At 38.1% G+C, this 24,499-nt stretch overlaps 1 protein-coding gene across 1 annotated transcript; it reads right to left on the reverse strand.

Annotated features, from left to right (window-relative positions):
• Positions 1-3,397: 3,397 nt before the first annotated feature.
• CMAS (cytidine monophosphate N-acetylneuraminic acid synthetase) lies at positions 3,398-23,638 on the reverse strand. Its single transcript, XM_003265591.4, has 8 exons — positions 23,249-23,638; positions 14,842-14,984; positions 14,528-14,683; positions 11,441-11,574; positions 9,219-9,313; positions 8,695-8,866; positions 7,732-7,885; positions 3,398-3,945 (listed from the first exon to the last, which is right to left on the reverse strand). Exons 1-8 carry the CDS (start codon positions 23,506-23,508, stop codon positions 3,755-3,757), a joined length of 1,305 nt encoding a protein of 434 aa, XP_003265639.1. The 5' UTR covers positions 23,509-23,638; the 3' UTR covers positions 3,398-3,754.
• Between the last annotated feature and the right edge of the window lie 861 nt (positions 23,639-24,499).

Consider the following 24,499-nt stretch of genomic DNA (forward strand, 5'->3'; position numbering starts at 1 on the left):
TGTTTTATTGAGCTTTGCTTTATTGTACTTCACAGATACTGTTTATTACAAATTGAAGGTTTGTGGCAACTTTGCATCAGGCAAGTCTATTGGCACCATTTGTCCAACAGCATTTACTGACTTCATGTCTTTGTGTCACAATTTAGTAATTCTCACAATAGTTCAAACTTTTTCATTATTATTATATCTGTTATGATGATCTGTGAATCCGTGATCTTTCATGTTACTGTTGTAATTGTTTTGTGGGGCTGTGAACTATGCTCATAGAGACAGAAAACTTAATCCGTAAATGTGTGTGTTCTGACTGCTCCACCAACCAGCTGCTCCTTCATCTCTCTTCCTCTTCCTGGGCCTCCCTATTCCCTAAGACACAACAATATTGAAATTAGGTCAATTAATAAGCTTACAATGGCCCCTAAGTACTCAAGTGAAAGGAAGAGTCACACATCACTCGCTATAAATCAAAAGCTAGCAATGATTAAGCTTAGTGAGGAAGGCACGTCAAAAGCCAAAATAGGCTGAAAGCTAGGCCTCTTGTGCCAAATGGTCAGCGAAGTTGGTTTTTTTTTTTTTTGAGATGGAGTTTTGCTCTTGTTGCCCAGGCTGGAGTGCAATGGCATGAACTCAGCTCACCACAACCTCCGCCTCCCGTGTTCTAGCGATTCTCCTGCCTCAGCCTCCCAAGTAGCTGGGATTACAGGCATATGCCACCACGCCCAGCTAATTTTTGTATTTTTAGTAGAGACAGGGTTTCACCATGTTGGTCAGGCTGGTCTCGAACTCCCGCCCTTAGATGATCCACCCGCCTCGGCCTCCCAAAGTGCTGGGATTACAGGTGTGAGCCAACGCACCCAGCCGGTCAGCGAAGTTTTAAATACAAAGAAAAAGTTATAGAAGGAAACTCAAAGTGCTACTTAAGTGAACACACAAATAATAAGAAAGTCAAACAGCCTTCTTTCTGAGATGAAGAAAGTTCAAGTGGTCTGGAAAGAAGATCAAACAGGCCACAACACTACCTTAAGCCAAAGCCTAATCCAGAGCAAGGCCCTAACTCACTTCAATTCTATGAAGGCTGAGAGAGATGGAGAAGCTGCAGGAGAAAAGCAGGTAGCTAGCAGAGTTGGTTCATGAGGTTTAAGGAATGAAGCCATCTCCGTAACATAAAAGTGCAAGGTGAAAAGCAGCAAGTGCTGTTGTACAAGCTGCAGCATGTTATCCACAAGATCTAGCTAAGATGATTGATGAAGGTGGCTACACTCAACAACAGATTTTCAGTGTTGACCAAACAGCCTTCTATTGGAAGAAGCCATCTAGGATTTTCATAGCTAGAAAGAAGTCAATATCTGGCTTCAAATCTTCAAAGGACAGGCTGATCCTTTTGTTCAAAGGTTAAAGCAGCCATGATTTTACATTGAAGCTGATCCTCAATACCATTCTAAAAACCCTAGGACCCTTAAGAATAATGCTAAATCTACCATGTCTGTGCGGTATAAATGGAACAAAAAAGCCTGGGTGATAGTACAACTGTTTATAACGCGGTTTACTGGACATTTTAAGCCAACTATTGAAACCTCCTGCTCAGAAAAAGAGATTCCTTCAAAACGTTACTGCTTATGAACAATGCACCTGGTCACCCACGTGTTCTGATGGAGATGTACTAGGAGATTCATGTTGTTTTCATGCCTGGTAATACAACATCCATTCTGAAGCCATGGATCAATGCGTAATTTCAACTTTCAAGTCTTATTATCTAAAAAATACAGTTCTAGGAGTATTGCTGCCATCAATAGTGATTCCTCTGTTGGAAATATGTAAATCGAAAACTTTCTGGAAAGTATTCACTATTCTAGATGCCATTAAGAACATTCATGATTCTGGGAGGCCAAGGCGGGCGGATCACGAGGTCAGGAGATTGACACCATCCTGGCTAACGCAGTGAAACCCTGTCTCTACTAAAAATACCAAAAATGAGCCAGGCGTGGTGGCGGGCGCTTGTAGTCCCAGCTACTAGGGAGGCTGAGGCAGGAGAATGGCGTGAGCCCAGGAAGTGGAGCTTGCAGTGAGCCGAGATTGCACCACTGCACTCCAGCCTGGGAGACAGAGTGAGACTCCATCTCAAAAATAACCAAAAAAACCCAGAACATTCATGATTCATAGAAGGAGGTCAAAATATCAACATTAATGGGAGTTTGGAAGTTGATTCCAATCCTCATGGATGACTTTGAGGGGCTCAAGATTTCAGTGGAGGAAGTAACTGTAGATATGGTATAAGTAGTAAGAGAATGAAGTTAGATGTGGAGCCTGAAGATGTAATTGAATCACTACAATCTCATGATAAACTTGAATGGATGAGGAGTTGCTTCTTATGGATAAGCAAAAAAAGTGGTTTCATGAGATAGAATCTACTCTTGGTAAAGATGCTATGAACACGAAGTGACAACCAATAATTTAGAAAATTACCTAAATGTAGCTGATAAAGCAGTGGATTGAGAGAACTGACTTTAATTTTGAAAGATGTTCAATTGTGAGTAAAATGCTATCAAACAGCATCACACACTACAGAGAAATCTTTCATGAGTCAATTGATGTGGTAAACTTCATTGTTGTCTTATTTCAAGGGACTGCCACAGCCACCTCAACCTTCAGCAACCACCACTGTTCAAGGCAACGTCCTTCAGCAGCAGAAAGATTGACTCGCTGTAGGCTCAGGTAATTGTTAGCATTTTTTAGCAATATTTTTAAATTAAGGTATATACATTGTTTATCTGGGCATAATGCTACTGCACACTTAATAGACTACAGTTTACTTTAAACATAACATTTTATGTACCTGGCATCCAGAAAATTCCTATGACTCGCTTTATTGCAATGGTCTGGAACCAAACCTGTAGTATCTCCAAGATATTCCTGTATGCAAAATTACCATTATATCTCAGGGGTAACTGCAAATAATTTGCTTTCTCCAAATAAATACATAATCTTCATAATATATAAACTTATTTGGATATTTGTATTTGTGTATACTGCTGATCCTTGAACAACATGGGTTTGAATTGTGTGGTCCACTTTTACATGAATTTTTTTAACCACGTGCAGATCAAAAATACAATATTCTAAGGATGTGAATCATGCAGTATATGGAGGGTCCACTTTTTGTATATGTGGGTTCAACAGTGCTGACTGTGGTACTTGAGTATGCACAGATTTTGGTATATGTGGGTGGTCCTGGAACCAACCCCCACATAGACCATATGCTGTTATGTATACATATGTGAAGTACGATTAGATGCTCTACCCCGGCATCGAGTGGCTTGTTTCTCACTAAGATTGGTTAATGTTTAAAGGAAAGAAAGAAAACGCATGGTAAATTTCTTCTAGAGCAACAAGGCAGTTTTCATCAAGTTTGAGAAATGTGATTTTATTAATAGAAGGGCATGTCTTACCATACACACTGTCCCCAGATAAATAAAATCCCAACATCTTTGAAAGCACACAAAGACACAGTTTTACAGGGTACAATACAAAGTGAATTTTGATGATGTTCTTACTTGCATTTACTAAAAATCTGAGAAAGACTATAATCAGTCTCTAAATAATTATCTTGCATAAAGAGAAAAGTAGAGCACAATATATATATATCACAAACCAAATCACATTCTCTGTAACATTACAACATGGAATTTACTTAATCAAAAATAAAAGCAAACTGGCTGAAGAAGGCTGTATCTTTTTTTTCTCAATATTACACTAATTTCTATTTTTGGCATGAATTATTAACCTTTTCCATTAGTAGGAAAATGTGCTCTGCAAATTCGCGGATGGCACCACGGCCACCATTACATTTGCAAATGTATCCAACAGCCTTCTGGGCAGTAGAACAGGCGTCAGCAGGAGCGCCACTTAGGCCCACTCTCTTCAAGCACTCTTCATCAGACACTTCATTTCCTATCAAGTAAAATAAATACTGAGCAAACATTTAAAGAGACAAAGAATATTCTAGCTAAATAATGCAGACAGCAACCAACAGGTAACTCTGGCAACTTCAGTAAGACCTAGGGGCACTGCATATAAGAATACTAAAGATTCGATGGAACAAAAATATTTTACAGTATAATTGAGGTCCAGGGTTTCCCCTAAGCAATCAAAAGTAAACTCTTATGAGCTAGAGAAGAAGAATGGAGCATAATTGCTACCTGCCATGCATATTACAAATGTTAGAAATTTTATATATGAATTCTAAGTTATTTAAATTTCTTATTAAGCAAAATTTCAAACATATGCGAGAACCCCAATTTTATATTGAAAAATTATCAGAATTTAAAATCACTTAGTAATATTGTTTTCTATGCACTGCCCCCTAGTTTATTTGGGGAAAGGGAGAAGAAGGAATTCCTAGACATAATATTTTATCCAAAAACTCTTCAACATTTATCTCTGATAAATATAATTTTTTATCTGACAGAGTATCATTAAACCCACAAAATCAATAATAGTTCCTTAATATCCTCTAATAACCTAGTATATGTTGAGATACCCCCAGCTGTCTCAAAATTGTCCTTTTATAGCTGACTTATTTGAATCAGGAATGAAATAAGGTTAACATATGGTCTTTTGTGTATATATATATATATATGTATATCTTAAATCTCTTAATCTGTAATGGTTCTGATTAGTATGCCATTTATTAATATTTGCTGAAAAATTACCATTTTTAAAGAATAAAAATAGATACTAAGTCACACTGACATAATAATATCCTTTTCCTCCCTCTCTGTTAACCCCTTTTTTGGAATAGGATGCATTTCAGAAGCTCCCAGTATCTTTAATTCACCATTCTGAGTAAAACTATGACTATACTTTAGACCACATACAACAATACAATCTTGGTTGAAGAGAGTTTCTTTTAAATTTGTTCTATGCTTATCTACTGAAATTTTCTCATTTATTATTAAATGTGTTGAAATTTGAATCGTTTTCACTAAAAGATAATAAAAGTTAAAGTTAGTATTTGCATAATCTAGCCTTTAAGCTCTATTTACTAAATTTTACTTATAAAAGTATTGATTTTTTAAGAAATATATTTTTATACATTTATGTCACCCATATAAAACATTGGTGAGTATTTTGTTTTTTTGGTTTTTTTGGTTTTTTTTTTGTAGACATGGGGCCTCACTATGTTTCACAGGCTGGTCTAAAACTCCTGAGCTCCAGGGATCTGCCTGCCTCAGCTTCCCAAAGTGGTGGGATTGTAGGCATGAGCCATCATGCCCGGCCTGCTCTGAGTTTTAAATAAAAATGTAAATGCTATTCTCTATTTTCTTACCTCTCCTTTTAAAGTGTGTGTGTTTTTTTTTAATGTCATATAAGTAATACGTATTCGTGATAGAAATATTTTTTTATTTTATTTATTTTTTATTATTATACTTTAGGTTTTAGGGTACATGTACACAATGTGCAGGTTTGTTACATAAGTATCCATGTGCCATGTTGTTTTGCTGCACCCATTAACTCGTCATTTAGCAATAGGTGTATCTCCTAATGCTGTCCCTCCCCCCTCCCCCCACCCCACAACAGTCCCCGGAGTGTGATGTTCCCCTTCCTGTGTCCATGAGTTCTCATTGTTCAATTCCCACCTATGAGTGAGAACATGTGGTGTTTGGTTTTTTGTCCTTGAGATCATTTACTGAGAATGATGTTTTCCAGTTTCATCCATGTCCCTACAAAGGACATGAACTCATCATTTTTTATGGCTGCATAGTATTCCATGGTGTATATGTGCCACATTTTCTTAATCCAGTCTATCGTTGTTGGACATTTGGGTTGGTTCCAACTCTTTGCTATTGTGAATAGTGCCGCAATAAACATACGTGTGCATGTGTCTTTATATACCCAGTAATGGGATGGCTGGGTCAAATGGTATTTCTAGTTCTAGATCCCTGAGGAATCGCCACGCTGACTTCCACAATGGTTGAACTAGTTTACAGTCCCACCAACAGTGTAAAAGTGTTCCTGTTTCTCCATATCCTCTCCAGCACCTGTTTCCTGACTTTTTAATGATGGCCATTCTAACTTGTGTGAGATGGTATCTCATTGTGGTTTTGATTTGCATTTCTCTGATGGCCAGTGATGATGAGCATTTTTTCATGTGTTTTTTGGCTGCATAAATGTCTTCTTTTGAGAAGTGTCTGTTCATGTCCTTCGCCAACTTTTTGATGGGGTTGTTTGTTTTTTCCTTGTAAATTTGTTTGAGTTCATTGTAGATTCTGGATATTAGCCCTTTGTCAGATGAGTAGGTTGCAAAAATTTTCTCCCATTCTGTAGGTTGCCTGTTCACTCTGATGGTAGTTTCTTTTGCTGTGCAGAAGCTCTTTCGTTTAATTAGATCCCATTTGTCAATTTTGGCTTTTGTTGCCATTGCTTTTGGTGTTTAAGACATGAAGTCCTTGCCCACGCCTATGTCCTGAATCGTATTGCCTAGGTTTTCTTGTAGGATTTTAATGGTTTTAGGTCTAACATGTATTTTTTTAAAAAATAGAAGCAAAAAAGTCACAATCATCCTAATTATCACTATTTGTAGATAATCACTACATTTTGACACAGAGAATTCTAGAGTTTTACCAATATAAATGATACACTTATTACCATCTGTAGGCACTATGCTAAGCATTTTATATTATCTTTGCTTTTCTTTCTAATGGCTTTATAAAATTTGGTTTGTGTTTATATTCTAAGTAGAAAACTAAGGTGTATAGAAGCTTCCTTAACATCCCAAAGATAGATAATAAGTATAGTTGAAATTTGTTATACATTCCATTAAAATTTTCTTCTAATAAAAATTGGATCTGTCTTTAACAAACATTCTGCAGCATTTATGTCCATTAAATCTTCATGCGTGGTTTAAGGGTTATTCCTGAAGTCTCTAGATCACATGCTCCCAAAGTTTTCCTGTGCTTCTTATTTTGAGGCTCATATTACCCTTGTAAATATTGCTTCCATACATGATTTATAGTTATTATGCATCTTAATAACTTATCATTATCAATTTTAAAATGTTGACATCATCAGTTCCATGCTGCGTATCATCACAGGTACCTGATAAGTGTATTGCTTAATATCAAACTGAAAAACTTATTGTTATATTTGATCATGCAAATAAATACAGGTCACAGCACTGTTTGTAATGGTTGCATAGTATTCCTTTTTAGGGATATTCTATTTTTCACAGGACATTTAAGTGGGTTCTTTTAACTTCACTATTGGCCTATTTGTCTCATTTCTTTCCTGGAATTGGAATTTGGAGGAAAAAGTATGTACGTTCAATCAGCGGCAAAAAATATTCAGAGTGTAATTCCTATGTACTAGAAATTCTGCTAAGTGCTTTACTCATATTATTTTATTAATCCCTACCAGAGACCTGTGGTAATAGGTACTCTTGGTTTCTCCAGTTTACAGACGAGGAAACAACATTCATCTTATCACAACTGGCTAATCAGTGGTACAGTCTGACCTCACAGCTTGTGCTAATAATCATTCTACATTTGATACCTATTATCAAACTAACCTCCAGAAAGACTGTCCCAGTTTATCAGTTTGATCAGCAGTGTAAGAGAGTTCCTATTTCCCTACAATCATACCCATTTGGAGGATGTGCTTTGTCATTTATGTATTTCTTTAAAAATAAGTAAATAAATCCTGGTCCATTTTACTATCAGTGAATAAAAAGATACTAACCAAGATATGCCACTTCTTTCCAGCAGAGGCCCATTTCTTTTCTCCATTCATCTACAACTGCTAACTTGTCTGATACACTGACTTCCATTTTGCAATCCAGTTTTAAAGAAGAGAGCGTCTGCTTTGAACAGGCCCTTTCTGAGATTAGCCTCACCTTAAAAAAAAAAAAAAGGATTGGAGGAAGAAGGGAAAAATTAAAAAGTGAAGAAAACAGAAATCTTTCATAATAATTGACCTTGTAGATAGTCCAAATCACAAATGAGTCATCTTTTGACCTTCTGAAGGTCCAAGTAAGAAAACTGTCATTTTAAAATCATGATGCTTTAAAACAAAGCTCATTTTATTTCTCATAGCCCAATAAAGGTGAGACACAGTATTTTATTTTCTACAATAGAAAGGATTCTATCTACAGGTAAAAATTACAACATATATTGTCTGATACTACTCTAAGATTCTCCTGTAATTCAATTTATCCACAGGAAAGTCTATAACCTCTCTCGTGCTGCTTAGCAACACATATTTAGGATTTCTGGTAAATTATACTTAGCTTTCATTTAAAAAATACACTTAAACGTTAAGTTATTTTGAATCAAAAATGTCATTCATAAGAATAAGCCAGATTTTAAAAATCCCCAAGATATCGTCCTTTTCTAAAATGGTACACCTATTATCTAGGGAATCTTTCTTGTTGCAAGATCCTTTGGGAAACACTAGATAGCTCCCATTTAAAAGTAGTTATGTTTATATTTACTGAATAAACAAGAAATATTATTTGCTGATTAACAAATTCCTAATTCTACTCATCTAAAAGAAAATAGTATAATAATTTTCTAGGCATATGAAGGCCAAATTTCAGATATTTTAAGAGTTAATACTAAAAATTTAAATCTCTTAATTCCTTGCATGTTCTTTGACCCTGAATCAAAATATTATAAAATACTGCTATATTCAGGGAGCACATACCTCAATACCACTTTTCTTTAATAAACTTATCCCAATAGCATCTTTTACATCATAAGATATTATTTCTTTTTGGTCTCCTGATACATAAATGTGGCCATTGGTGAGACATCCATCAATATTGCAAACCAAAAGTTTTATTTCCTTAAGCTTCTCTTTGCCAAAATAGCCATATCTAAAAGAAACCAAAATAGACCTTTGAGTACAAGTGCAATACTAATCACTCCCTCTCATCTGGCTAAACCAATACATGAAATGTCACCCTCCATTCAATTATTCAAACATTACTCTCCAAATTTACTTCACACATATATTTTAACTTATAGTACATTAAGTAAAAGTAGTGTGGTCTAACCAATGTTTCTCACTTTATTGAAGCCATGTAAACACGTATTTTACATATGTCTTCCTCACATGAACAAAGTAATTACAAAGATCCTAAGATGTTTGAAGTATCAGAAGTCAGTATCTAGAAGTATAATTATTAGGATTTAGTACAAAGGTTATACAGGTTTATTTGTTTTTACCTTAATACTCTTTGCTCTGCAATAGGCCAATCAATATCCACATCTATATCCACACTATGTTCAGCTCGCATTTCGTAGTATGCCATTTTTCCACCCTAAAGGTAGTATAAATGTCATGAATACTGTTTTTAATATTCATTCACATATATCAAAACATTATAATAGAGAACAATGAATTCATTTCTACAGTACTGAGAAAAATGAATAACCCAGTAAAAATCAGTCACATAAAAATGATTTTTCAATTTATTTTTACCTTTTTATTTTTTCGAGTCAGGGTTTCACTCTGCCTCCCAGGCTGGAGTGCAATGGTGCAATCACAGCTCATTATAACCTTGAAATCTTAGGCTCAAGCAATCCTCCCACCTCAGCCTCCCAAGGATCTGGTACTACAGGTATACAACACCATGTCCGGCTAAATTTTTAAAAAGTTTTTTGTAGATACAAGATCTTGCTATGTTGCCAAGGCTGGTCTTGGAAACCTGGCCTCAAGCTATCCTCTTGAGGCCTCAAGCTGGCCTCTCAAAGTGCTGGGATGACATGCTTCAGCCACCACGCCCAGCCTTTTTTTTTTTTTAAGGAGAAAGCTCACACAAAAGAAATAACCTTAACATTTTTCAAATTCTATCTAAACTGTTCAAGTTCCCTATTTAAGAAAATTTCTATTTTAATATTGAAATAAGCAGAAATATTATATCCGCCAGGATTCTGACTACAAGGGATTTTGTGGAAATCCCTTAATCATATCCTCCTTTTTTTCAATAAGTCTCTCCTGTCATCATCCAAAAGCAGTATAAAGGTTTTTGGAACTTCTGTTCTAATTTGCAACTAACAGGCAACACAGGGGAAGAAAAATAACTGTAGCATCTGTTGTACAGAGTTTTCTTAGATCCCTGAGCTACTGATGAAAATGACTAATAGTCATCTAAGTCACACTGGGCAAAGGCAAGGGCAGTCTCTTGATTCTAGCCAAGGGTCGGCAAGAGAAAGGGTCTTTTTTCTGATAGTAATTATTTGAATGACAAGATCAATTACTGGACAATTTCAATTTCATTTTTTTTTTTTTCAGAATTGTCAGTCTCTTCATAAATCTTGTTTTAATGAGAAACATTTTTCTCCACACTTTAGGAATTGGTTACATCATGGTCCTCCTTAGAAAAGAGCTTAAAAATGGTAGTATCTATGTGTGTCAAATCTAATTTTTCTGAACACTTAAATTTAACTAAACAGCCAGTCTACAGTTTGCCTATACATTGACCAGAAGATTTGTAAAAATGTTTTTCTCTCTTTTGCTCAGAATAATAGTCCCATTAGAATTTTTATTACACAATGGAGAGGTTTCTCTCTCTCTTTAAAAACGCTATTTCTTGAGTAACATAAGAACCTGAATCCAAATCCTGACAGTACCATTTATTAGCTGTTTTTGCCTTGAGTCAATTACTTCATATTTCAGAGACGCAGTTTTCCTCCTCTGTAAAACTGGGTAGAACTGGGTAGAAATGTCCACGTCATTCATTTGCTATGCAGATTACATAAGATAACATATGCAAAGTGTTTCACCTACTCCGCAGTTCACAGTAAATAATAAATAATAATGATAACTAAAACTAACAAGTTAAGAAATACATGATGCAACCATGTTGCAGGTTCTCAAATGAGAGAGACATTAAATCTGTTATTTGAAAATGAGAGAAATGAGAGTCAGGACAGAGAAAATGATACATATTCAAGCTTACATAGTAGGAGGCAGTTGACTTAAAGTATTATATATATATATATATATATATATATATATAAAACAATCCGGGTTTCCTGACGCCCAGGTTGTAACTCTTTTCACCCTATGAAATTATTTGTCTTTTTAAAGCAATAGAAGTTATTCATCCCTACAGCCACAATATAACTATAACACAAACATGGATTACATAGTTTTGAGTGGAATAATGAGTACCAGGACATGTGTAGACATACAGTACTTGATTCATTTTTTTTTATTGTTGTAGCAGAATTCCTTGCATATTTACTGAATGGATTCCAAAGATCACTTTGGGGTAAACCTGCAGGATAAATGCCTCAGATAGCAAATGTTGTTAGCTATTGCCTTTCCTCTATAGGTTGATACTTTTCTTTATCATAAAGAAATTGTACCATACTTCTTCCCTAGAACTCAAAGTATGCCTACAAAAGTGCTTAAAAGGATTATGCAAAATGAAGGTACAAACCTGCAAGTAACCCATCTCTATCAAATGTCTTTTAGCAAAATAAAATGAGCCATTTTCATATAATTCTCCATCCCAGTCTTGTCGACGAGGCCGCTTAGCTGGATTTAAATTCAGAGGTTCGGTCACTTCACGAACTAAAAGCAAAAAGTTAGAGTAAGTCCATGTTGCTCTGAATATAGAAAGTGTTAATTTAGTAACTTTTAAAAAGTTAATAAAAATGAACTCAGAATGCAGAGCATTTCTCTATCTAGATAAAGAACTTTTTTTTTTTTTTTTTTTTTTTTGAGACAGTCTCGCTCTGTCACCCAGGCTGGAGTGCAATGGTGCGATCTTGGCTCACTGCAACCTCCGCCTCCTGGGTTAAAGCAATTCTCCTGCCTCAGCCTCCCGAGTAGCTGGGACTACAGGCATGCACCACCATGCCTGGCTAATTTTTGTATTTTTAGTAGAGACAGGGTTTCACCATGTTGTCTGGGCTGGTCTCGAACTCCTGACCTCGTGATCCGCCCACCTTGGCCTCCCAAAGTGCTGGAATTACAGGCGTGAGCCACTGCGCCCAGCCTGATAAAGAACTTTTTTTAGGCTGGATGTGGCGGTTCACGCCTGTAATCCCAGCACTGTGGAGGCTGAGGCAGGTGGATCACTTGAGGTCAGGAGTTCGAGACCAGCCCGGCCAACATAGTGAAACGCCATCGCCATTAAAAACACAAATTTAGCCGGGCATGGTGGTGGGTACCTGTAATCCCAGCTACTTGGAAGGCTGAGGCAGGAGAATCGCTTGAGCCCAGGGGGCGGAGACTGCAGTGAGCCGAGATTGCGCCACTGTACTCCATCCCAGCCTGGGCAACACAGGGAGACTCTGTCTCAAAAAAAAAAAAAAAAAAAAAAAAAGAACTTTTTTTAAAGGAATAAAATCTGTAATAATTCTGATGATTTATCTTTGCTTTCCAATAGCTACTAGAAAAATAAAGTATTTTATAATGAAATGTGGAACAATTATGGTACTCATACAAATATTATGCTTTGGGAGGACATCAAGACAACCTTAAAGTAGCTTTAAAAGAACTGAATTTGTCATAAAATACCTATATTAATATTTGGGCCCTTTAATCTATTTCTCATTGTTTGCATATGCAGAAGTAAGTTTTATTTATCTAATGTGGTTGAGAACTTGTTTTTATACAATTATTGCTGAAAACTAAAGATTTCTCCATTAAATTATTGAAGATTTTATATTGATGAAAATGTTTATGTAACATATTATACATTCTTACCATTAGTTAAAAATATACTAAACATAATAATAATTTTTATGAGTATACCTGATAATAAAGGCTCAGTAATGTCAACATTAATGAATAGAACATAATGTAATCAATGAAGACTCTGGTATTCCCATGTAGAGATTCCTTTGCCTTTCCACTAAGTTTTCCTCACATCTGCGTGTGTGTGTGTGTGTGTGTGTGTGTGTGTAATAGCTGGTTATTCTCCAGAATCTTTCTTCACTTTTTGCTGCCATTTCTGTGTTTATAAAGGCTTCTAGGAATAACCTCTACTTACTTGTTTAACTAAACCATCCCCTGTTCAATTCCACCCCAGTGTTTGAAATAACCCAGGAAAAAACCTTAGCAAATACAAATTAAATAGCTAGAGATAACATAGCTTTATGGGCACTGGCTACAGAGTAGTGACCAGAACTCTCTCTACTTTCAAAAAGTATACAATCTGGGGTAGAGACAGGTAATAAACCAACTAGATAATTCAAGTGGTACTTTGAAGAAAAGAGAGGGACAAGTCTTTCCTAGTATCAGTGGCTGCTTTCTCCCTGGGCGTATCTGCTGAGTATGAGGAGAAGGTGCAAGAAAGATCAAGCTTTGCATAATCAGAGGGACTCTGTTGAGGTAGGCAAAAACTAGAAGGGCTTTTAATGGCCTTGTGGACTTGAGTTACAGATTGTCATCTGTAGGAACCACAAACATATAGCTAGTTTTTCCCACCTAATGCTTCCCCCTACAAGACTTTGGCTGAGTGTAATGTGTGGGAAGCTGGGAATGGGCTGGAAAGCAGGGAGATATCATAATAGTATTGTGGTCCTCAGATCCCTTAGAGTTTTGTTAGCAAGAGTAGGGGATGGGTGTGAGTATCAGTAACACATACAAGATGTATCTTCTAATAAGACACCTATACTAAGAGGTGAGATGAAATTAAAGTTTCAACCCAGCCCAACTCCTAACTGAACCAAATGATCAGCCTCTTATCCTATCTGCCTGATAGAAGAAAAGGTGTACCCTCTCTGGAGGAAAATATGTACTCAAGTGTCTATGCCAGATATACAATTAAACATGAGCCAAATGAAGAGGCAGAAGTAGGTGACTCACAATCAAGAGAGAAGCAGAGTACAGGACTGTAAGTGACTAGATGTTGAAATTTGCAATCAAAGACTTTCGAATAAGCTATTAAAAATATGTTAAATTAGAGGAAGCGACCTTTTTTTTAAATGGATAAAAAATGGAGAATTTCAACAGAAAATGGAATCCCTAAGAAACCACCGAAATGTATATTACTGAATGGAAAAACACAGTGTTTATAATAATTCTCCAGATAAGATTTACAGCACACTGGACATGGCAGGCAAAATGCCTAGTAAACCCTATGGAACCCTTCTTATATATGGAGTTAGGAATTTGCGGAAGAACTTCGAAATGTCATTCTTGAGATCCTTCAGAACACTTTGGTGGATGCTTTCTATCTCCACATGATTTGTATGGAGTTCATCAAACATGTCTAGAACAAACATAAAAGTATTTGGTCTAGAAAAACAGCACGTCTGCCTCAAAAGGCAAATAGAAATAAGAGGATTAGAATGTCCCTTTTTAAAGAGTAAAGCAAAGAATTAATTTGGTCTAGCTGTGTTGGCTCAATAACAGATTTAGAGCTGATTGTAAATGTCATTACCTACTAAAGTAATGAGTCACATACTCTCTTTTACAGCTCCCCTTTTATTCTCCTCATGCCTAAAGGATATTTACATATAAAAAAATTGATTCTCAATAAAATGAGCTAAAATAAAGACTGATAAGAGATTACCTCCTTTCTGAATTTCACTCCATCGAAACTGATGGCGTCTCACAACAGAAAAAACAGAATCATATCCTTCTTCTCGAATCATTTCTGCAACTTTTTGAAGATCAGTAGGATGTAAACATGGAGAAGTAGCTTGAATATTTCCTACAATGTCAACCTCTTAAAAAGACAAGAGAAATGAAAAGGATATTAAAAAAAAAAGTTCCTTGCAAGCAAGTAATATTAAGGTTTGGAATTCAAATGTTAAAACAAGTCTTATAATAAAGGAAGTAGAAAAGTACATAAAAGTTTGAATAAACTATTAATCAAATTCATACCATTATGATAATTAAGAAATTCTATGATGGCATCTAGTGAGGTAGAGCTGTCTTTTGAAACTTCAGAACTTCTTCGATGAACTTGTGCACCAAATTGTTTGGCCACATTCTCAATTTCATCATGGTCTGTCGAAACCCATACACTGTTCGGATATCAAAAGAAATTAACAGCCAAATCAAAAGAAATCATTAACAATACAATGGAGCTCTGTAACCATAAAATACAGCTTATATGTGAGAATATTTTTTTACACAATGATAATAATGTTACAGATCCAAAGGAGTATAAAATGTAAGAAATTATAAAGTATTTTGTATATAAATATATTAATGAATAAAAATGCAGTCCTAGATATACTTTATATAAAGAAAGGAACAACAGACACTGGGGCCTACTTGAGGGTAGACGATGGGAGGAGGGTGAGGATCAAAAAACTACCTATCAGGTACTATGCTTACTACCTGGATGATGAAATAACCTGTACACCAAACCCCTGCAACATGCAACTTACCTCTGTAACAAGCCTGCCATGTACCCCTGAACCTAAAATAAACGTTTTTTAAAAGGTACTATAAGTCAAATCTAAAGAAAATTAAAGATCTTGCTTATTCTCCATCTAAATCCAAAATATTGTATAAAATATTTTAATATGCTTGCTAAAAAAAGAATGGACCTGGCTTAGCCAAACCCTAAAGGTAAAACAGTTTCAAGCTTAGAAGATAATAAATGCCCAAGTCTGGGCTCAAAAAAAATCAGATAAAACAACTCTTTCTTTTTTTTTTTTTAAACAACAAACAATGGGTATATAGATGTAGAATCAGCTGGGTTATAGCCATTGATAACAACAAACATGAAGAACATGACTTCATTGGCTCAAAAGAATTTAATTTAATACTCCATCAACCGCAGGTTACACAGTTGCCTATTTAGACTTTCTAAAATGATGAGTAGGCAAAATGCTGTTTTGGAGAGGGGTACCAGTTTCTATTGAAGTTTTGTTTCCTGGACAGTCACAAATTCCCACTGCCAGATGCAGAAGATGTAAATACTACTCTAGCCACAATGTTTGGTCGGGCCTGGAGTCTCACACCTGTAATCCCAATGCTTTGGGAAGCCGAGGCGGGTGGATCACCTGAGGTCATAAGATCGAGACCAGCGTGGCCAACACGGTGAAACCTGGTCTCTACTAAAAATACAAAAATTAGCTGGGCATGGTGGTGCACACCTGCAATCCCAGCTACTAGGGAGGTTGAGACAGGAGGATCGCTTGAACCTGGGAGGCAGAGGTTGCAGTGAGCCGAGATCGCGCCACTGCACTCCAGCCTGAGAGACACAGCGAGACCCTGTCTCAAAAAAAAGACAAAAAACAACAACAAAACTCCACAATGTTTTAATAGTGATTTATGCAATGATATCTTAACGACTTATAGTCTTTGGTGTGTGTGTGTGTGTGTGTGTGTGTGTGTGTGTGTGTGTATATGTATACATGGTATATATACACACACGCACAAACACATATATACACATTATTTTATATACATACAAAATTATACATAACGTGTATATATGTGTATGTGTGTGTGTGTATATATATATACACACACACATATATATTTTTCCTTTTATCCCACTCTTTCAGTATCTACTGAGGGAAAGATGAACTGCATGTTTTGTTTGTTTTTTTGACAGAGTCTTGCTCTGTCACCCAGGCTGGAATACAGTGGCCCATTATCTGCTCACTGCAACCTCCACCTCCCAGGTTCAAGCGATTCTCATGCCTTAGGCTCCCGTAGCTGGGATTACAGGCATGTATCACCACGCCCGACTAATTTTTAGTAAAGATGGGGTTTTGCCATGTTGCCCAGCATGGTCTCAAACTCCTGACCTCAAGTGATCCTCCCATCTCGGCCTCCCGAAATGCTAGGATTACAGGTGTGAGCCACCACGCTCGGCTGAACTGCATGTTTAATATGTCTATGCTCAATTATCACGAGTGGAAAGTGAGAAACTAAAGAAAATTTTCTAACATCCCTGGATTTCATTTATTTATTTCATTTATTCCCTTTAATATTTATAGAAGGATTTAAATCAAGGGATAAAATCAGTAAGAAAAAATAATCAAAGGAAGCCTAGCAAACAAGATGAGCCACTGGCTACGGGTCAAGAGTCCCGTGATATCTACTCATGTCACTCTATGCAAGGCAAACATAGGAGCCCCCATTTTCCTCCATCTTGAAATCTGAAATAGTGGGAAAAAAATGTTCTCTTGGGAAATGTCATAGTCAAAGGTATATAACAAAGTAAAGTACCAATGAAAACCTAGTGCATTTTTAAAATAGAGGTGAGGAGAGGATAATATGTAATTAGAATACAATAAAAAATAAACAGGGAAGGCAAAAGACATGGTAATTTGGCATCTAATTTACATTATTAATTGAAATAAATTGCTGAAGCCATTTACTTCACTATCCTGATTTTTACTGCAATGAAAATTCAATACCAGAGGGTTCAGTGGTCTTTAAGTAATGTTTAAAAGGTAAGAAAAAAAAAAAGAATTTTGGAGGAGGTTTGCTTTTCTTCCTTCCTTCCTTCTTTCATTCATTCATCCTTCATTTATGAACTATTTACTAAGAGCTTATTCTGTCCCAGGCACGATTCTGGACACTAGGGATATAATAATGTATACAGCATAGTTTATTTTCTTGAGAAAGTATTGGCCTATTGATAGAGACTGCGGCCAATATAGCACTGTAATTCTCTTTAAACCATTAGGGAAAGAGAAGCGAGGATCAATTAAGTAACTATGCTCTTTTCCGTGCTTTAGTTTTTACAAAGTACTTTCACAGTGCCTGCTACATATCAGGTGCTCAATATAGATCTGTTGAATGAATGAAACAGTAAGTGATTAAAAGGATGGGTTCTGAAGGAAGAGATTCAATTCTGGCTCCACCACATGCTAGCTATACGACCATGGGAAAAATCCATAATCTCCCTATGCCTCAATTTTCAGTAAAATGGATGTAAGTAGTAATAGTGGGTACCTCATATGGTTTACAGGATTAAATATAAACCATTTACCACAGAATAAACATTTAATAAATGTTAGCTATTCAAAATACTAAAATAGGAATGGTAATAAAGTAACATCTACTCTGTCTCATTTAATCCTCACACTCAATCTTCAGAAGGTAGACTGAAGCTCTGCTTCCAGACCTTCAAAGGTCCAAATGTCTAATTTGTATGTTATGTTAAGCAATTACACTGTGAAAAAAATATGAAAATAGTATCCCATATGTACACTTAAAATACTATGATCATCACCTGTGAAAGAGACTGAGTAGATAATTTTCCTTTGGTTTAGGGACATAAGACGAGGATAGGCAAAAGAGAAAATGAGCAAGTGAACAAACAGGCCAGTCAAGCAGTGTGAATGTGAAAGTCTAATGCCAATGGCTTTAGCCTCAAATGAAGTCACACTATATCTAACAGGACCAACAGGAATATCAACCATGGTGCCTGTGACAACTATTTTAAATCAGAAGCTGCCATTTTAGGGATAATAACAGCATAGGCCTTTCAGTAATCAAAAGTCTATATCCTAAGCATAAAACTAAAACATGTTTATTTTTCACAAGTATGTTAGGCAACACTTACAAATCAATTTGTTCTGAGGTTTACTTACACAGCACTGAACCACTGTTGAAAATTAAGCTCTTACAAAATCAACTCTAGCAATAACTGTACTACAGGAAAAAAAATTATCTCAGCATTTTTCTTAACTGCTAACTAGCCTAGTTAGTATGCAAAGTTAGCAACCTTGAAAAGTACTGTTAGCTTTGATTCTGAGCAGGCCAGAGAAATCTGCCTCAATTAAGTCAAATCGTGGTTTTGAACAAAATAATCTCAAAGGTATCTTTGAGCCCTGAAAAACACAAATCAGACAGCTGCAATTTTCTTCAGCTCTCTCCTAAGGTAAATATTTTTTGAAGAAACAGAAGAGAGGGTAGGAGGCAGGAAGGGTGCTCCAAAGTCCTCCTACAGCTTCATAGTAAGTCAACTGAATATAAGTCAACACATTTTAATGATCTAGTATATAAAGCATACCACGATGAATAAGAGGGTACCCGCTCATAAGAAGCTTAGCTTTTCACCTAATATGGCAGGAGTCTCCCCAGGCCAAATTCTGCCCACTCCTCAGCCTGTTTCTGTAACATTTTATTGGAATACAGCCACACTCTTTCATTTATGTATTGTCATGGCCACTTTCACAACATACACAACAGCAGAGCTGAGTGGTTGCAACAAAGACCATCTGGCTTACAAAACCTAAAATATTTACTATCTGGCCCTTTACAGAAAACATCTGCTGGCCACTGAAACTGAAAAAGAGAATAAAGACATCTTTCCACTAACTCTTCAAAGTCAAAGAATGTTAGCACCAGAAAGAATTTTGAAGATCATTACAACTTTCCTGTTTTACAAGCAATGGGAGAGTTTCCCAATTGCAAGCATGGAAGATAGTAAAAACCTTCTAAACAAGAGGAAAATGTCAATAATAGATTACATACTATGTGCCAGGCACTATTCTAAGGGCTGCACATACATTATCTCACTTAATTCCCTCAACAAGCCTGTGAGGCAGACACTTCAGTACATTTTGCAGATGAAGAGATTGAGGCACAGAGAGGTTAAGCGATTTACCCAAGTTTGCACAGTTAACACATGGTGATGCTGGAATTCAAATCCACAGTTTGACTTCAGAGTCTGTGATCTTATCTTCCTGCATAGGGCATGCACTAAATGAAGGTACAAATGACGTAGCTATGTATGGGAAAACAAAGGCACAATTACTTTTCACTGAGGGGATCAGTAAAGGCTTCATGGAGGAAGAAGTGCTGGTCCCTTCTATTACCTTTTGACCTAATCTCTCCAGATTCCTGGAAAGGATGACAAATAGCACGTAGCCACAAAACTTGAACAGAGTAAATTCACATTGTTACATGATACTGTTAAGTTAGAAATACATTCATTTTGCTAGTTTAGAAAAAATAATTTTTTTTTTTGAGACAGAGTCTTGCTCTGTTGCCCAGGTTAGAGCACAGTGGTCCAATCTCGGCTCACTGCAACCTCCGCCTCCCGGGTTCAAGTGATTTCCCTGCCTCAGCCTCCTGAGTAGCTGGGATTACAGGCATCCACCACCACAACTGGCTAATTTTTGTATTTTTGGTAGAGATGGGGTTTCGCCATGTTGGCCAGGCTGGTCTTCAACTCCTGGCCTCCTCCTGCCTTCGGCCTCCCAAAGTGCTGGGATTACAGGTGTGAGCTGTCATGCCCAGCCAATTTTATTTCTTCTAATCGCCACCATTGATACAGTGACAGATACCATAGGTGGCTTGAAGAAGTATAAAACATTACCCCTGTGGTCAATGAGTTTACACTCTAGTCTAAAAGTATTAAATAAAACTACTTGGTACAGAAAAGATTGATACTAGAGTCTTTTTTTTAAAGAAGTTTTGTACAAATGCTACAATGTGGAAATGGGAAAATCATTGGTCAATATATATACATATTTTCCAATCATTTCATAGCAAAATCCCCAATGCCTGCTCTAATGGTTGGTTGTTGGGTTCTGACCAACAGAATCTATTTCCCCTCACTTTTGGTAATTGTACTCCAATTTTCCTCTTGATGAACCTGTCATGTTTTTCAGCGGGGGCTCCATCGCTGGTTCCGAGAGTGGAAGATGCAGCTATACTGTACCAATACAAGCATTATGTTCTTCTTGCCATAGTGACTGGTTGAAGAATGAGCAGGGTACCCAATGAGGCACAATGAAACTTCGAGCTTCGAGGAGAGCACTCCTTCTGACTTACATTTAAACCTGGAAGAATATGAGGACCACTATCAAAGACACACAAAATCGGCGACTAAAGTGTTAAGGATAGATTGTATTCTGTTACTACTGCAATAGGGAAAAGAGTCCAACGTGAATTGCATTCACAGCCCCAGAAAACGAAAGGCTGGAGACTTTAAAGGCTGAGTTGTGCTAAGGGAAAGGCACTGAGGGGTGCTAACGGGGCTTAGTCCATGTGACTAGGCCACCTGGATTTGTTAACTGGTGCTCATCTGGAAGAGAAACAATCTTCTATCTTTATGAGACAAGGCAATTGAGCAAGTTGAAGCAAGGTGTCCACTGAACTTCGCCCTTTATCTTCCCAGAGGGACTGGGAAGGAGAGTGAGAGTTATTTCCTAGAATGTTCGCATTTCACTGAGACAGGGTTCTGGGGCTCTCAGGTCCTTGAGGAAACAGTTTTGTGTGGTAGATTTACATCTCAAAAGGCAGAGAAAGTTTTTATAATTGCAAGCTTTCTAAACTAACTGCTCTAAAAGAGGGTTCAGGGGCCTATCACCAGGTTTTTCCTGGAACAATCAGGAAATTCTGGCAGCTTTGAGCCTCTTCAGGAAGCCATTTTAAGGGAACCTGAGATCATCCTAGGGACATGGCCTTAAGCTGCTAGAAGCCATGCTAGGGCTTGGTCAAGTCTCTTGGGGCAGAGGTTTGGAGCAAGTCATTAGGTACCCAGAGAGTTCTGCAGTTCTCAGTACAACCACCTTGAAACCATAAAGGGTCTATCCAGAACTAAGAAATTGAGGATTCTGGCAACAAAGTGCACCATCCTCTTATCCTGCTTTACTTTTTCTTAAAAACATTTATCATAACCTGATACAACACATATTAATGTTCTTGTATACTGCATGTCTTTCCTTATTATAACGTAAGCTCTATGAGACTAAGGGCTGTCTCTACTGCTACTACACCTGGTTAGGTACATACAACAGTGCCTGTTACATAGTAGGTAGGTAGTAAGTATGCTGAATGAATGAATCATTTTTTTGTCCTTGAATCTGATTGTACCTTAATAAGCCTTTCCCTCTTTTGTTATGCCAGTTTGAACAGGGTTTCCTGATATATACAACCTAAGAGTTGTACATGGTATTAACAGTTTTGTTCTCCATTTACTGTGAATATGATTTTGATCTCTAGTTCATTTCACGAAAATGATATTTCACTATATTACTGCAGTCTGGATGCACCGACTTCTCTCAGTCCTTTTTAGTTTGTACCCTTTCTAAGAAGGTAAAAATATCCCAAAGTCTGTGAGCTTCACAAGGACAAAAACTGTGTCCCAATCATCTTGGTATTCCCTTGGACATGTATAGCAGAAATTAGGGCTCAGTAAATAGCTACTGAACTGAAGAAAATCCCCAGGTCCTTCCCTATCTCTCCTTCGCACACTTCCTGTTGCACTAGTGTTATCTTCTGAGTGGTGGCTCCTATTTGCCTTGGTCCACCAGGACTTCCTTTGGGTTGAAACATTAAGAAAATTAGTACATTTATACTTTTTTGGCATCTCCCTTTTTTAAACAAGACTGGTTAAATGAAAATCATATACCCATATATCAATATGGGCAAGCAAATATAGGTTCAAAAAGAAAAAGAGATGACTTCAAAAACAGTCATCTCTTTAAAAATCGAAACATGAAAAGGTTAACATAATTTCCACAATAACGACATATTCAAATGCAGTTAGGTTGAAGCTGTATGTGTAAATTCATTCTTGGCACAGAATTCGATCTCCCTTCTTTTACGAATGACATCAGCTTGTAACTCCTGACCAATTTGGCAATGTATCTAAATTATGCATAATTAAAACTGTCCTTAGGGCAGGCGAGGTTCCAAAGGTATGATTAAATGATTTGTAAGTATTAATATATGGTAAAACAGTCAGTTGTACACCTTCCCACGGGGTCTCACGTATTTATAAATGTAGGGAGTTTTCTAGATTGTGCTGACTCACAGGCAGATAGCTAGAGTATTTTTCAAAGGTTAGGAAAAGATCTCCAAGCTGAGCTTGAAATTCAGCTCTGACACTCCGACACTCAATTCCATTCATGAACCTGATGCCTCCCTAATCGAGCAGCATCAAGCAGTTATCAGAGGCTGAGCAACAGGGGAGCCTCGATGGCCCCCATCCAAAGAAGTTCACATATTATCACAGACGTTGCACCGGGGTGGCCTCCTTTACTTTTCCCCGTAAGGTCAACCCGGGAGGAGGGGACGGTTGAGGAGGTGTAATCTCCCCTTTTACGGATGATTCTCAAGGGCGGAGACAGGAACTGTCCCAGGTTATGACCATTGGCAGCTACGGAACAAGGAAGGAGCTGGAGCCCTTCCTCCTGGGCTCTCAGCCCGGCCCCAGGCACCCCGGATCTTGCACAGCCCTGGCAAGAGAGACGGCCCCCTTCCTAGAGCGGTGGCCCCAGGGGCCCCAGCCCCTCCAGCTGCCCGACTCCCTCTCCCGACCCCCGCCCAGGCCGCGCCGCCCACTCTCGCACATGCGCACCTCTGGAAGGCCCCTGAATCCAGGGCCGCACGCAGGACCCAGCCAATGAGCGGGACCCCCGCCAGGTGCTTAATGTTCTTCAGGGGGATGCCTTTGCTGCCTCCCCGGGCCAGAATTAGGGCTGCCAGGTGCGGGGGCTTCTCCACACCTCGGCCCTGGCCGCCGCGAGAGTTGCGCTGCAGCTTCGGCGGCCGGCCCCGGGACGGCCGCCCCCGCGGGTTGGAGACGGAGGTGGCGGCCCCCTTCTCCACCGAGTCCATCTTCCTCCCACGCCTTCTCCCCAGCTTCTCCACATCCGGGAGCTAGTCCCTCACCACCTCAGCTCGGCGCCGCCCGATCCCCGCCTGGCAGCTGGCGCGCACGGCCGTCCCTCGCCCCGCCCACTCCCCCACCCCTCGCGGTGCTCGCTGGGAATTGTAGTCCGCGGCCGCCTCGTCTGGGGCCAGTAGTCCAAGTAGGCTCTGATGAGGTGACCCCAAAACTAACTCGAGCAGTGGGAGTCCAGAGATATTTGGAGGAAGTGTGGCTTTTGGGGTGCTTGCAAGTGTCTGGAAATTTCTAAAATTAAAAAAATGGAGTATTTATATTTGCTAAAGAACTTCCCCACTTTAGAATTATGATGGGTTTCCCATTGCATACCTTAATGCACCCTAACACGAATCCATTTTATATTTTAAAATGTATATTTTAAACATACACCTTTTTTTTAATGCCCCTGGGTCATTTTTTCCAAGAAATTACTGACCAGCTCATTCAAATATCCTACAGGCGCCTTAAACTCAACGTTTTAAACACTATTTTTCGTATGCGCTCAAACTGCTTTTGTCTCTGCACTTTGATCAACATCAGCATTCCCTAGCAGCAGAAACTTGGAAGTCAGCTTTACTGATCACCTCTAGTGTAGCCGACACTTGGTTTACACTTGGACAACAAAAGTTGTCTGCTAAAAATCTTTTCCTTTTAGGAATTGATCCCTCTCTCACCTGGTAAGGGTTTCCCTCACATTCTCTGCACTGTAATAGTAAGTGTGTGACCCAAGCTGGTCCATCTAAGCACCCCATTTTCCTTAACACAGCTGTGGTCTAGGGACAGGCATATGACCAAGCAGAGCCCACTGGAGTCCTTTCCAGAGACTCTTGGAAAGAAAGGATTTTTCTCCTGCTGACTGGGTGCTAAGGACCTTGTTAACCTGAAGCCTCAGGGCAAGGGTAGGGTAGGGTGGCAGGGGGGCTTTGCTGTTCTGAAATGGGC

This window comes from Nomascus leucogenys, chromosome 23, assembly GCF_006542625.1.
Source record: "Nomascus leucogenys isolate Asia chromosome 23, Asia_NLE_v1, whole genome shotgun sequence".
In the NCBI taxonomy this organism is placed as follows: domain Eukaryota; kingdom Metazoa; phylum Chordata; class Mammalia; order Primates; family Hylobatidae; genus Nomascus; species Nomascus leucogenys.

Coding starts and splice junctions, on each gene's coding strand:
- CMAS (XM_003265591.4), bottom strand. CDS start 23,508: ATGGACTCGGTGGAGAAGGGGGCCGCCACCTCCGTCTCCAACCCGCGG. Junction 14,985..23,248: donor GATTCAGGGGCCTTCCAGAG/GTGCGCATGTGC, acceptor ATATCCGAACAG/TGTATGGGTTTCGACAGACC. Junction 7,886..8,694: donor TAAAGAAAAGTGGTATTGAG/GTATGTGCTCCC, acceptor TTTTTTTTTAAG/GTGAGGCTAATCTCAGAAAG.